At 49.4% G+C, this 12,146-nt stretch overlaps 1 protein-coding gene across 5 annotated transcripts in view; it reads right to left on the reverse strand.

The window, feature by feature from the left end:
* Positions 1–12,146, reverse strand: part of STK24 (serine/threonine kinase 24) — a 129,454-nt gene that overhangs the window by 14,888 nt on the left and 102,420 nt on the right. For all 5 annotated transcript variants that reach the window (XM_065533415.1, XM_005586132.3, XM_074021303.1 and 2 more), the window contains exons 4-5: positions 9,380–9,488; positions 8,950–9,107 (exon numbers count right to left, since the gene is read on the reverse strand). In XM_065533415.1, coding sequence (XP_065389487.1) covers positions 8,950–9,107; positions 9,380–9,488 — 267 coding nt within the window. The remainder of the gene's footprint in view (positions 1–8,949; positions 9,108–9,379; positions 9,489–12,146) is intronic.

Below are 12,146 nucleotides of genomic sequence, written 5' to 3' on the forward strand. Positions count from 1 at the left end.
CCTCTGAGCCTTGTTTCCCTCGTCTGTAGAATGAGGGTGGAAGAGGAGGAGGAGGTGGCCATACAAGGTGCCTTACAAGGGGCCCAGAACTTAAAAGTTTATTATGAAAATGTTCAAACATACAAAGAACTGAGAAATATTAATATAATGCATCCTCATCTACCTATTGCATGAATTTAGTGGTTATTAACATTTTGCCATACAGGCTTTGTCCATGTGTTCCCAGAGTATATTTTAAAATCAATCAGTTGTCATGACATTTCCCCCCGAGTACTTCAGTGTGCTAATATACGTTTTTTGTTGTTGTTTGTTTTTTTTACTACCTATCAGTGCCTGAAATTAGCACGAATTCCTTAATGTCATGAATAATTAAATGTTCTCAGCTGTTCAAAAACAGTTTATCTGAATCAGGATCCAAAGTCCCCGGGGTACTTTGTCAGGTCGCTAAGGCTCTTCCAACCTAGAACAGTCCTCTCCCCAGTCTCCCCAGTGGCATCAACTTAAAGAAGAAACAGGTCCCAAATTCGCAATTTGTCTGGTGGTTTCTTCCTGGTGTCATTTACCGTGTCTCTCTAGTGCCTGCATTTTCTGCCAAATGTCCTAGAGGAGACATCTGCAGAAGCCACGTGGCCCCCACCAGGACATCTCAGGTCCAGCTGCCCCACCTCCTTCTGCCCAGCACAGGCCTGTGGCACAACCAAGCGGTTAGGCAAAGGAATGAATTCCTGGAACATGTCATGTCAATGAGAAGGGCCAGGCAGTCTTAAGAGGAACTTGGCAGCTCATGAGACTTCGACAGCGGGTGATACCAATCCCCAAACAGGACAGAAGCCAACAATGAGGCAGGATATAGTCCTATACGGGCTGGCAAAAGACGACTTGGGGACATAGAGAACACACCTGAGTCTGGCACAGCTTTCCTGCTGTTCTCACTGTGCATGTAATCCATCATTATTCCAAGAACTTCAGTGAGAATCGAACACATCTCTCATACTCACTCTATAGCAAGGAAATGCACAGGCTGAAGCATCGTTGTGGTGGCTGCAGGGCGCTGTAACTATCCAGAGGACACACTTACCATGTTCCTGCAGCCTTAGTGAGTACCAGAAATCCCTACTGGAAGCCCCCGAGCCCAGCGGTCCATGGGAATGATGCCTACAGCATATTCTATTTCCTTATTCTCAGTGAAGATGAAAAGCTGCCAGCAAGTCTTATTCTAAATTCTTTCTACTAAATCTTATGCTGAAGGGGTCAGCCCAGGAGAGCTGATGTTAGAAGTAATACTAATTTCCTTCCCTCTACAACTTGGACTCTTTGCTTTATTTTGCATTGCGTTATCTTAAAAATCAGCAGAAATGCAACTGATCCCAGTCTCTTGCCCCTAAGAGAGGGGAAGCAGGTGCACGGGAGCACAGGGTGGGTGAGCACCCAGAACTGTGGCAGCGGCAGGAGGACAGGAGTGAGCAGACACAAGGAGGGAGGATGGAGCAGGGGAAAGGCAAGAACAGAGGTGGCTATCGTGACTCTCGTGCAGCAGCGGTTCTTCCACACCAACAGGTGGCTCTCAAGTTTGTGTGATTCCACATCTGTCGGCTTCCCCCAGGCCTCTCAGATTTCGTTACCGCTACTGCTATTTTCAAAGCATGCTGTCTCCTGGCCATACAGACCCAGAGCCTTCTCATTTTTAAGGGCACATAATTTTGGCAGTACATGTGATATTCTGGTATAAGTATACAGTGTGTAACAATCAAATCTGGGTAGCTGGGATACCTCTCACCTCAAACACAGATCATTCCTTTGTGTTGGGTTATTCCGAATCTTCTCTTCTGGCTAATTTGAAACACAGTAAATTATTAACTACGGTCACTCTATTGTGCTACTGAACATGATCTCTGACGGATGCACCTCCAGATCTCCAAGCATCTCTCCACTAGCTAAATGTACTCGGTGACTGGCAGGCAGGCCTCGGCAGAGGCCGGTCTCTGCTGACTACGTCGGTGATGCACTTGCCTTGATTTCACTCAGGCCCAAGGACTTGCTTTCAGGTTCAGGGGCAGACAATAAGCAGGCAGCAGCCAGCACCGAGGAGCGAACGCCTGCTTCTGCACGCCACTGTGTACCACGGGGAAGTTCACTGAGAAAACCTCTGCCAGCCCCATCTGAACACAACCCACATATCACCCTCCCGGCTTCCAAGGAAGGCAGCCAGTACCGCACCATCAAGAACAAACATGCGGGCCGGGCACAGTGGCTCACGCCTGTAATCCCACCACTTTGGGAGCCCAAGGCAGGCAGAGTTCGAGACCAGCCCGGCCAACATGGCGAAACCCCATCTCTACTAAAAATACAAAAACTGGCTGGGCGCCATGGCCCACACCTGTAGTCCCAGCTACTCGGGAGGCTGAGGCAGGAGAATCATTTGAACCTGGGAGGACGAAGTTGCAGGGAGCAAGATAGTTAGTCTGGGTAACAGAGCGAGACTCTGTATCAAAAGAAAAAAAACGTGGGGTGGGGGGCATCCTCCCAGGCAGCCATGCCAGGGGCACGAGGGTCACCCAGCTCCTTAGGATCCCCTCTTTGGATCCTCCTAAATCCAGTCGCAACCCAGGGTATATGGTTCCTGGGCTCTCAGCACCCTGTGTCCCCTCCACCCCTCCTAACTTTGGATTAGTCTAAAGCGATCTCTTCTCCCCAGGACTTCTGTAGGGGGCTCCCACATGGTCTTCCTGCCTGCTGGCTCTCCCGCCAGACATCTAACTATGACTAATTTGGAAACCTGGACTGGCACTTGAATCAATGGCAAGCAATTTGGCATACAAATCGAAAGCCACAAAAATATCCAAACTTGTTAAAACCAATTACTTCGACTTTTAGGCATCTACACTACATTTTAAATTTGGAAAATGGTATATGCTGCCCAAAATCTTCAACAGCAGCATTACTTACGTTCACCCTCAGAAGAACGGTTAAGCTGCTCGCGCACGTTAACTTAATGAAGCGCGACGTGTCCTACAGTGTGCTGACGGAGGCGCTCACGTCTAACTGAGTCTGTCTATCCCGGCTTCCAGGAAAAACCACAGCACATGAAGAACTTGTGTCTGAGGGTTTTTTGGGGGGTGGGAGGGGGACTCATCTGTCACCCAGGCTGGAGCCTTGACCTCCTTGGCTCAAGCCATCCTCCCACCTCAGCCTCCTAGATAGCTGGGACTACAGGGCACACCACCATGCCCAGCTAATTTTTAAATTTCTTGTAGAGGCAGGAGTCGCAGGTGGGGTGGGGGGAGGTCTTGCTTTATGGCCCAGCTTGGTGTTGAACTCCTGGCCTCAAGCTATCCTCCCACCAGGGCCTCCCAAAGTGCTGGGATTACAGGCGTGAGCCACTGTGCCCAGCCCATGTCTGAGTTTTAAAGTAAACGTTATGTGGGGAACAGGCAGTCACCTTCCAAAGCAATTAAAATGAGGTGGAAGGAGAGACCCGTGTGGGGCCATTTGGGAAAGATATGAAATGAGACATTAAGACACTGCTGACAGAGAAAACAAACAGTGGTTTCTAATATAAGCTCCAGTCAAAAGCTGCAAATGCACATATTAACTGCGAACAAATCTTCTCCTGGGGCGCACTCCTGAGTGAGCACCCTGAGTTCTCTGGGACTCTCCTCCACATCAAGAGAGGCAGGGCTCTATGCAACAGCATCCTACATCTTCACAATATTGTGTCAAAGAAAGTACGCTGGCTACACGTCTCAAGGTACAATCTAAGCGATATTGTTTAAATTATATAGATAAAATAATTCTAGAAGAAACCAATCAACTCTACAATCAAGAAGAAAACCACAGATAACCCTAAGTCACAGCTGTAACTAATCAAAACACAATCTGATTTGATATAAGCTTATTACTGAAGCAGATGCAATCTTTAGGAACACACCCGTAACTGGCATCTACAGGCATACGTGATATCTATGACCATTAAGAGTAACACGTGGTTGACCAAAGTGGCCCAACATTACTACATGCGAAAATAAAGCCTGCTGTCTCCTGATCCACACTCTTCCCGGGCCCTCAGGGCTCCTCCTCCCAGCCAGGCCTGTGGGCAATTCCTGATCCGCAGGAAGAAGCAGGGAGGCCATGGGCTCAGCATCCAGTGACAGGAAGGGCTGGTGTGCAGTGCGGTAGACAGGCTGGCTGCCTGGGTTCTCGCAGCGCATCGGCTCATCCGACCACGCCTTCACCCATCTTCAACAATGCTATTTTTTTCCATCAATGCATCACCAGTTTCCACTTTTCACCATGGTTACACTGCAAACCAAGTGCCATCCATTCACTGACATACCATCATAATAATCTTACAAGGAAAAAGGGAGATGACAGTTCTTCAGTCCAAGACCTTTCTCTAGTGTTGAAACCGGAGGCTTCTTTGCAGTGAGCAGAGTTATGTCCCTTGGCACCATCTCCAAAGGATGGGGACTCCTTCAAACAAACCAAACTTCCTCAAATCACCTTAAAACATTAGTAATGAAGGTTCTTACAACATATGGACAATCAGGACTTCGTAATATCATGCTTAGGTTAAGAACTGGGATTGACATAAGATGCCCTTTGTATGCAAACACATTCAGCAACACCTGAGCAGCCCAGACAACAGGGCACAGGTAGTGCCAGAGGTGACAATGCTCAAAAAGGCTCCAAACAGGATCTAAACATATACAAGAAACAGAGGTTTGTATTCCCTTTAGTTCAGTGAGATGAAGAAGCTAGTGAGGCAGGTGAAGTTCATCACTTCTCCCAACCCACCCTTCCTTTGACAATCAGCTTGTGAACCTAGGTGTGACCTGGGCACGTGCCTTCATAACTACCATACCGAACCCTGTCCCCAATGGCTGGAAGGTCTTTCCTTACATGCAGTGCAGTCTAGGAGGGGAAATGTCTACGAGTCATGTAAGAGAGAATGGAGGGAAAGCTGGGAAGCAGCTGAGTGAGCTGTGAGACCAGAGCAGCCACCAGTGTACCCCAAAGAGCACTGGCTGCCCAGCAGGCAAGTCAACCACTAGAGGGACACACATGGGGTGGCCTGGAAGAGCACCCTTATCAGGCCCTGCTTGCAACAAGAGCTGCCAGTCCAGAGCCATACCCAGTGGGAAACGAAGGAAATCTCAGCCCTAAGGCCCCAGCGTGAAACCCCGCTTCTGATAACTTTTGAGACTTGGACACAGATGTGACCCTCATCGGCCCTCACCACACGCCTCCCGGGTCAACAAACCTGGAAAGTCAATTCCACATCAACCTAAGAGTCTGCTCATGATTTCCAGTTCAGAGTTGTTGGGGAGGATCCAAGCAAGTGAAATAACTTCTGACACAAGTCACAGTAAAGGTAAAAACAGACCAAAAATGTGACACATTTTCTCATACTATCCCCTTCCCAACCAAGTGTGCACTCGCCAGAAGTGGGAGACCATACTCTAATCCACCCCCAACACTATAACACCTACTGGTCAGATCAGAGCCTCCTGATGGTTTTTTTTTTTTTTTTTTTGAGACGGAGTCTCGCTCTGTCACCCAGGCTGGAGTGCTGTGGCCGGATCTCAGCTCACTGCAAGCTCCGCCTCCCAGGTTTACGCCATTCTCCTGTCTCAGCCTCCCGAGTAGCTGCGACTACAGACGCCTGCCACCTCGCTCGGTCAGTTTTTTGTATTTTTTAGTAGAGACGGGGTTTCACCGTGTTAGCCAGGATGGTCTCGATCTCCTGACCTCATGATCCGCCCATCTCGGCCTCCCAAAGTGCTGGGATTACAGGCTTGAGCCACCGCATCCGGCCGGGTCTTTTTCTTTTTCTTGAGACAGGCTCTTGCTCTGTCGTTCAGGCTGGACTGCAGTGGCACAATCTCGGCTCACTGCAACCTCTGCCTCCTGGGTTCAAGCGATTGTCCTGTCTCAGCCTCCCAAGTAGCTGAGACTACAGGCATACGCCACCACGCCTGGCTAATTTTAGTATTTTTAGTAGAAACGGGGTTTCACCATGTTAGCCAGGCTGGTCTCAAACTCCCATCCTCAGCTTCCCAAAGTGCTGGGATTACAGGCACTTGTGAGCCACCACACCTGGCCAGAGCCTCCTGATGTTGAAAGAGCTCGGGGAAGAAGGCAGCCAAGCTGTGATGTCCTCACACTGCCTCCAGCAAACGCCCAGGGAGGCCCTGCCCTTCGAGGAAGGTGGTGGGGACGGCTCAGGCAGACAGGACAGCTCTTGAATAAAGGTTCTCATGTGAGCAGTGATGGTGGAACCAAAAACGGAAGATCTCCACATGGCCCCGTCTCCTTTCTTCATGGCACTGTGCACGATCTGAAACTGCTTACTGGTTGTCTCTTCTACTTCAGGAGAGGAGGGAGCGTGCTGTCTTGTTCACAGTTGTATTCACAGTGCAGTTGCTCAGTACGAATTCGTGATGAATGGCACCAGCTTGATTTTCTTCCTTTGAAGGCACTTAATTTTTTGTTTGTAATACACCTTTTTTCCTCTGGAAAAGATTCTGACACATGTAATAATCTCTATTCATTCATTTTGCTTGATACCAGGCAACCTCTCTTTGACTTATGGGTTCACATCATTCTTAACCTCAGATAAGTTTTAAATCTTTAAACTTTAAACATTCTTCTGTTATATTTATTCTGGAGTTTTCTTTAAAAACACCAATTAGAGCTGTGCACTGATTCTTTCAAAACTCTTTTAAACAACTCTCAGCTTGCATCTCAACTAGAACGCCATCTCACCAGGGCCCCACCCTGAAATGCACGCTGAGTTGCCCACACCACACTGAGGTGCCCACGCCTCCTGCCCCGCCACTCTCTAGGGATATTTCTCACCTAAGGCAGGTAAATCCCTGAAAATGGTGACTACAACACAGCACGCTTGCTCCTAAAGTGCTGTTAATTCTTCCTGTTTACTGTCAGTCTCCTGCATATGAATTTAAGATATATAGGAGAAGAGACTTTTGTTCTTGTCTACTCCAGTATTACTGAAATCCAGAAAAATGTGCCTACACAGAATGGGTTAAATGAAAGAATATGAAATAAATACAATAATGAAAAAGAGAGAGAGAAGGAAGGAAGGGGAGGAAGGAAGAAGGGAGAGGAAGGAAGGAGGGAGAGGGAGGAAGGGAGGAAAGGAGGGAGGGAGGGAGGGAGGAAAGGAGAGAGAAAAAGAGGGATGGAGGAAAGGAGAGGAAAGGAGGGAGGAAAGGAGGGAGAGAGGAAAAGAGGGAGGGAGGGAGGGAGAGAGGAAAAGAGGGAGGGAGGGAGGGAGAGAGGAAAAGAGGGAGGGAGGGACGGAAGGAGGAAAAGAGGGAGGGAGGAAAAGAGGGAGGGAGGGAGGGAGAGAGGAAAAGAGGGAGGGAGGGAGGGAGGGAGGGAGAGAGGGAGGGAGGGAGGGAGGGAGGGAGGGAGGGAGGGAAATCTAAGATCAGAGTCCTCAGTCACAGCTAATTTACTAGAAAGAACGAGAAGAGAATAATCAAGGTGGTGTTATCCAATGAGTTAAGAAACATGGGTTCCAGTCTCAGCCTTACCAAAATCTACACAGATCAACTTTGATAAATGGGCCTCAGCTTAAAATAAAGAGAATGGACTAAACATATAAGTTCCTGGTTGAGTCCTAAAATTACATGACCCCAGGAAAAGGGCCGACAGCCAAGGTAGCTGGAGATGAGAAGCAGCCAAAGCAGCATCCCTCCCATGTGGGGTAGAGACACTCCCAGGCAGGGCACACACCCTAGACCAGCCAGGTCTGCTGCGTGGGGGGTGGGGTGGGGTCGGGGGGAACCCACTAGTCACTCACCAGCCAATGGCTGTCAAGGCCATCATAGTGCTCAGAAAAGTTGTGGCCACCACTACCACACAGCGGTGAGATGGGCTCACTCCTCCCATGGTGGAACCAGGCACACCTGCAACTTGAGCTACAACCTGGACACTTTCTAACAGTCTATAGCTTGCAACGGTGACCCTGGGGCTGCAGGGAAAGTCACCTGGTGCTTCCTGTACCATGTTTAACAAGGTGGGAAGTCTACCGGGTACTGGGAAGATTTCTATTTAAAAGCAGCAGCAAGGTTCGGCCTGTATGTGTGTCTAAGCATATGTTTGCTCAGAAAGTTGGGGTCCAGGAAAGCCAATTCTCCGTGGATCATGTGGCCTCTTAACTGCGTACAGGGTCCAAAGAAGAGCAGACTGTGGGAACTGAAGTTAAACCAGAGCCCCAGGAGGCAAAGTCCCGGGATTTTTTGTCCCATCTAACAGAGTTCACAAAAGTGGAGGGCAACAGAGAAAAAGAGTATGAGAAAAACTAGGAGCGCATAACACAGGACAAGTAAAAGCAGTGGGAAGAAAGGGTTAGGGTCTCATCTCATGTTGACAAGGACAGGCTGGGAACGAGAATCCTGAGAACTAAAAATAATAGGAAGACCCTGCAGCAGTCACTCAAAGCACTGTTCTTCCTCCATTCTCACACTTCCGTGGACTCCCTCCCTTTCTCTTATGGGAGCCCCTTTCTCTACAGGCCCCTTCAAGGCTGCAGATTCCATGCACTTGCACTTCAACCCCCAGCTGTGCCCAGACAGCAGGTGGAGGCCCTCTGCAGCCGCACACGCCTCCACCCCTCACCACCGCGGCCCTTCTCTTCCTCCCACCCCGTTCTGAACCCGCTGCGTCCTGTGTCCCCACCGCCACCAAACGCACATGGTCTGAGCTCAAAACTTCGATCATGGTGGGCTGGATCAGCAAAGGATACTAAATGATACAGCAGCAGACAGGAGAAAACTGTAACTAAGGTTGAAGAATTACCTTTATGACCTACCTCAAGGTACCAGCTTCGGTCCAACTTACAAAAGCTACCAGGCTAAAGAACAAAAGGCGGGAGCCCTCCAGGCCCCGTGAGGCACAGCGCCACCCTCACCTTCCCCTCACCTTCGAGTCGTAGGCCGACTGTTTGATGACCTCGGGTGCCATCCAGAATGGGGTGCCCACGAAAGTGTTCCTTTTGATCTGGGTGTCCGTCAGCTGGCCGGCCACGCCAAAGTCCGCCAGCTTCACCTCCCCGTGCTCAGACAGCAGGACGTTGGCCGCTGCAAAAGCAAGCCAAGGGGGCCCTGAGCGGCGGGGACTTACAACTCCATGCACTGCCACGAGCGCGTCTTCTCCCCGGCTAGGTGTTGAGCCCAGGGAGAACAGGCACTGGGGGCTACACTTTTTGTCAGACCCCCTCAAAGCCAGCCCAGCCCAGGCAAGGCAAACGTGCACGACAAATGGGTGCCAGCACCTTCCCTTGAGAAGGCTTCAGTGCAACCCCACCACCGCCTTCACTATTTCAAAGGAATGAAAACAGACGTCCTCTTACCTTTAATGTCTCTGTGGATTTTCTTCTCGGAATGGAGATAATCAAGTCCTTTCAGTATTTCTCTTAATATAGTAGCGATCTGGGTTTCATCTAACGGGCCAGGTTCTAACTAAGAAGAGAAAAAAATTCTTAAAGTTACTTAAATGATTATCTTATGAACAGTTTGAGATAAAACAGAAACACTATCCATGTTAATGGACAAGGGTAATTAAAACCTGAAATCTTCTTCACTTAAAACACAGGATTTTGCCCTAACAATTACAGTCCACTGACAGACACTTAAAAAAACAAAGAGCCCAAGAAAACGGCTTTGCTGAATGAAGCAAAGCGGAGCCAATGAGGAAGCCCGCGGCCCCGCCTGCGCCTGCAGCTGACCACACGACGCCCCACCGGCCATGGCAGGGGCGGGGCACAGGCTGGGGATTTCACTCCAGGAAACAAACAGCCAGAGACTCACAGAGCAGCCAGGATCTGTCCCAACATATGTGGTTCCCTTATCAGAAGGCTCACCCCTGGGATCCAAAAACACCTAGGAACAAAGGCCTAGGAGCCCGGCGCCTCTGAGGATAACCTTGTACTAGAAATTTTTTAAATCCGCAGTTAAAGCTCCCCAACTTGGGGGAATGCAGCTGAAACAGCTTAAATCCTAATAGTTTGGGATTTGTTATATAATCGATATTATATAATAAAAATAATTATTATATTATCCCTGAGGTAATAATTACCTCTGAAAGCTTTTATTCTCAGAAACTCAAACTAATTGTTCCTACTGACTCCTTTATATCCACAACTGTACAAGACGAAAGGAAGAAATGTCAGGTATCCACATCTCCATTTAAAAGGAAAGGAAAACCAGGGTAACAGGCTCACTTCAAACCAGATGGGAAGCCCCGCCCCCGCCCCCTGCAGAGTGGGGCAGTCAGTCAAAAACAGTAATTCCACGGACGACAGCAGCAAAGCCACCGACGCTCCCCGGAACCACAGAAACGGAGCCGGACAGAGGGCAGATGTCAATACAGGCAGGTTCCTCCGAATCATGGTCCCCCATTCTTGGTTTTCAGGCGTGACAGTGAATGTCTTCAAAGCCCACACCCACACATTTTAGCCAACGGGAAGACACAATCTGGGGCCTTTCACTTAGTTTTAAAAAGATAAGTTACGTGCTTTAAGCCAAAGGGGATGAAAACTAGGGTGCTCCTCTGCGGGAAGCGTCTGACTCAGGCGTGCAGGGACAGACTCAGACTATCAGGGACAGACCCCGATAGTCCCCCTTGCATATCTCAGCTCCTTCACCGGGACATCCTGTTCAACATCCGGAAGGGCTTGTGGGGCGCAGGATGGGGGCAACCAAGACAGCCCTTGTCACCGAAACCACAGCCTGACTCACACCTGGCGCTGCTTTCCGGCTCATGGGTGAGCTGTGCTGCCTTGGCTTGCAGGCCCGCCCCGGTCTACACAGCAATCCCAGGGTCAGGGCCACTCTCAGAGGTGGCCTCTCCCCACACACTGGCCTCGATGCGACTCTGGCCTGCCTGGCAGTAGACCCAGCTGGAATCCAGCCACCCCGGCCTTCTCCACTCAGGACCCAGGCGCAGAGAATGCACTTGTCGCTTTGAATTTGACCTCACGCATATGCTCGGAGAAGGTCAAAATGCCCGTGTCCATCGCCTGCCAGGAACTGTCCCAAATTCCAATTAAGATATTGTCCAAAAGTTACCTCAGACTAAGACATTATGGCACAGACTCTGCTCCCCAGAACATAGTTTTTCCCAGTTAACTGACCAAAAGTCTTTTTTTACAAGAAATGCATATCGAAACTACTCTTCTAAAGAACACCATCTGGAAAACCCTGCCTTGTGGTAAGTCTGTTTTCTCCACATCTATTTTTCGGTGTTCATAGAATATAGAAATTTTGATTTTCAAAATGAGGAACACAGACTCTTCTCATCACCTGGGTGGAACGTGGGGAGGAGGGTAAGACGGAGGAGTGTTTGCTTTTGTTCCCAACCCTGAAGTGCAGGAGAATCCACTCGACCAAAGATCAAAGTCATGTGAGAGGCCAGGTGCGCTGGCTCACGCCTGTAATCCCAGCACTTTGGGAGGCCGAGGAGGGTGGATCACCTGAGGTGGGGAGTTCGAGACCAGCCTAGCCAACATGGTGAAACCCCATCTCTACTAAAAATACAGAAAAATTAGCCGGGCTTGGTGGCACATGCTTGTAATCCCAGCTACTTGGGAGGATCAGGCAGGACAATCGCTTGAACCCAGGAGGCGGAGGTTGCAATGAGCCAAGATCACACCATTGCACTCCAGCCAGGGTGACAGACCAAGATTCCATCTCAAAAAGAACAAAAAAAAAAAAAAAAAAAAACAAACCAAAAGTCACACTAGAGTTGGGTCCCATCTCCCATCTCCTTCTTCACCAAGTCTATGCCCAAGCCAGCGATCAATAACCTGTGGCTAGACCTGGACTTAACCACCCTCCCTTCCATTACCAAGTCTCCTGAAAGCAATGGCAGAGCGGCCGGCTGTCATCCCCAAAGGGCGCTAAGAAGAAGAGGTGAGGAACACTCATGGAAAATCCTCCCCTGGATAATTAAGGGCTGGCTCTGTGATGACTATCTGCATGGTTCTGCCCTTTAAATCTGCCCTGAACACCATCCAACATTGACTCATATGCCCATGGGGAAAGAGGAGGAAGAGGAGAAAAAGAGATAAAACTCTCCTTTATTTGGGGAGAAATCCTTCCTGCATCAAAATCCACTAT

The sequence above is a fragment of the Macaca fascicularis genome, chromosome 17 (assembly GCF_037993035.2).
Source record: "Macaca fascicularis isolate 582-1 chromosome 17, T2T-MFA8v1.1".
Taxonomy (NCBI): Eukaryota; Metazoa; Chordata; class Mammalia; order Primates; family Cercopithecidae; genus Macaca; species Macaca fascicularis.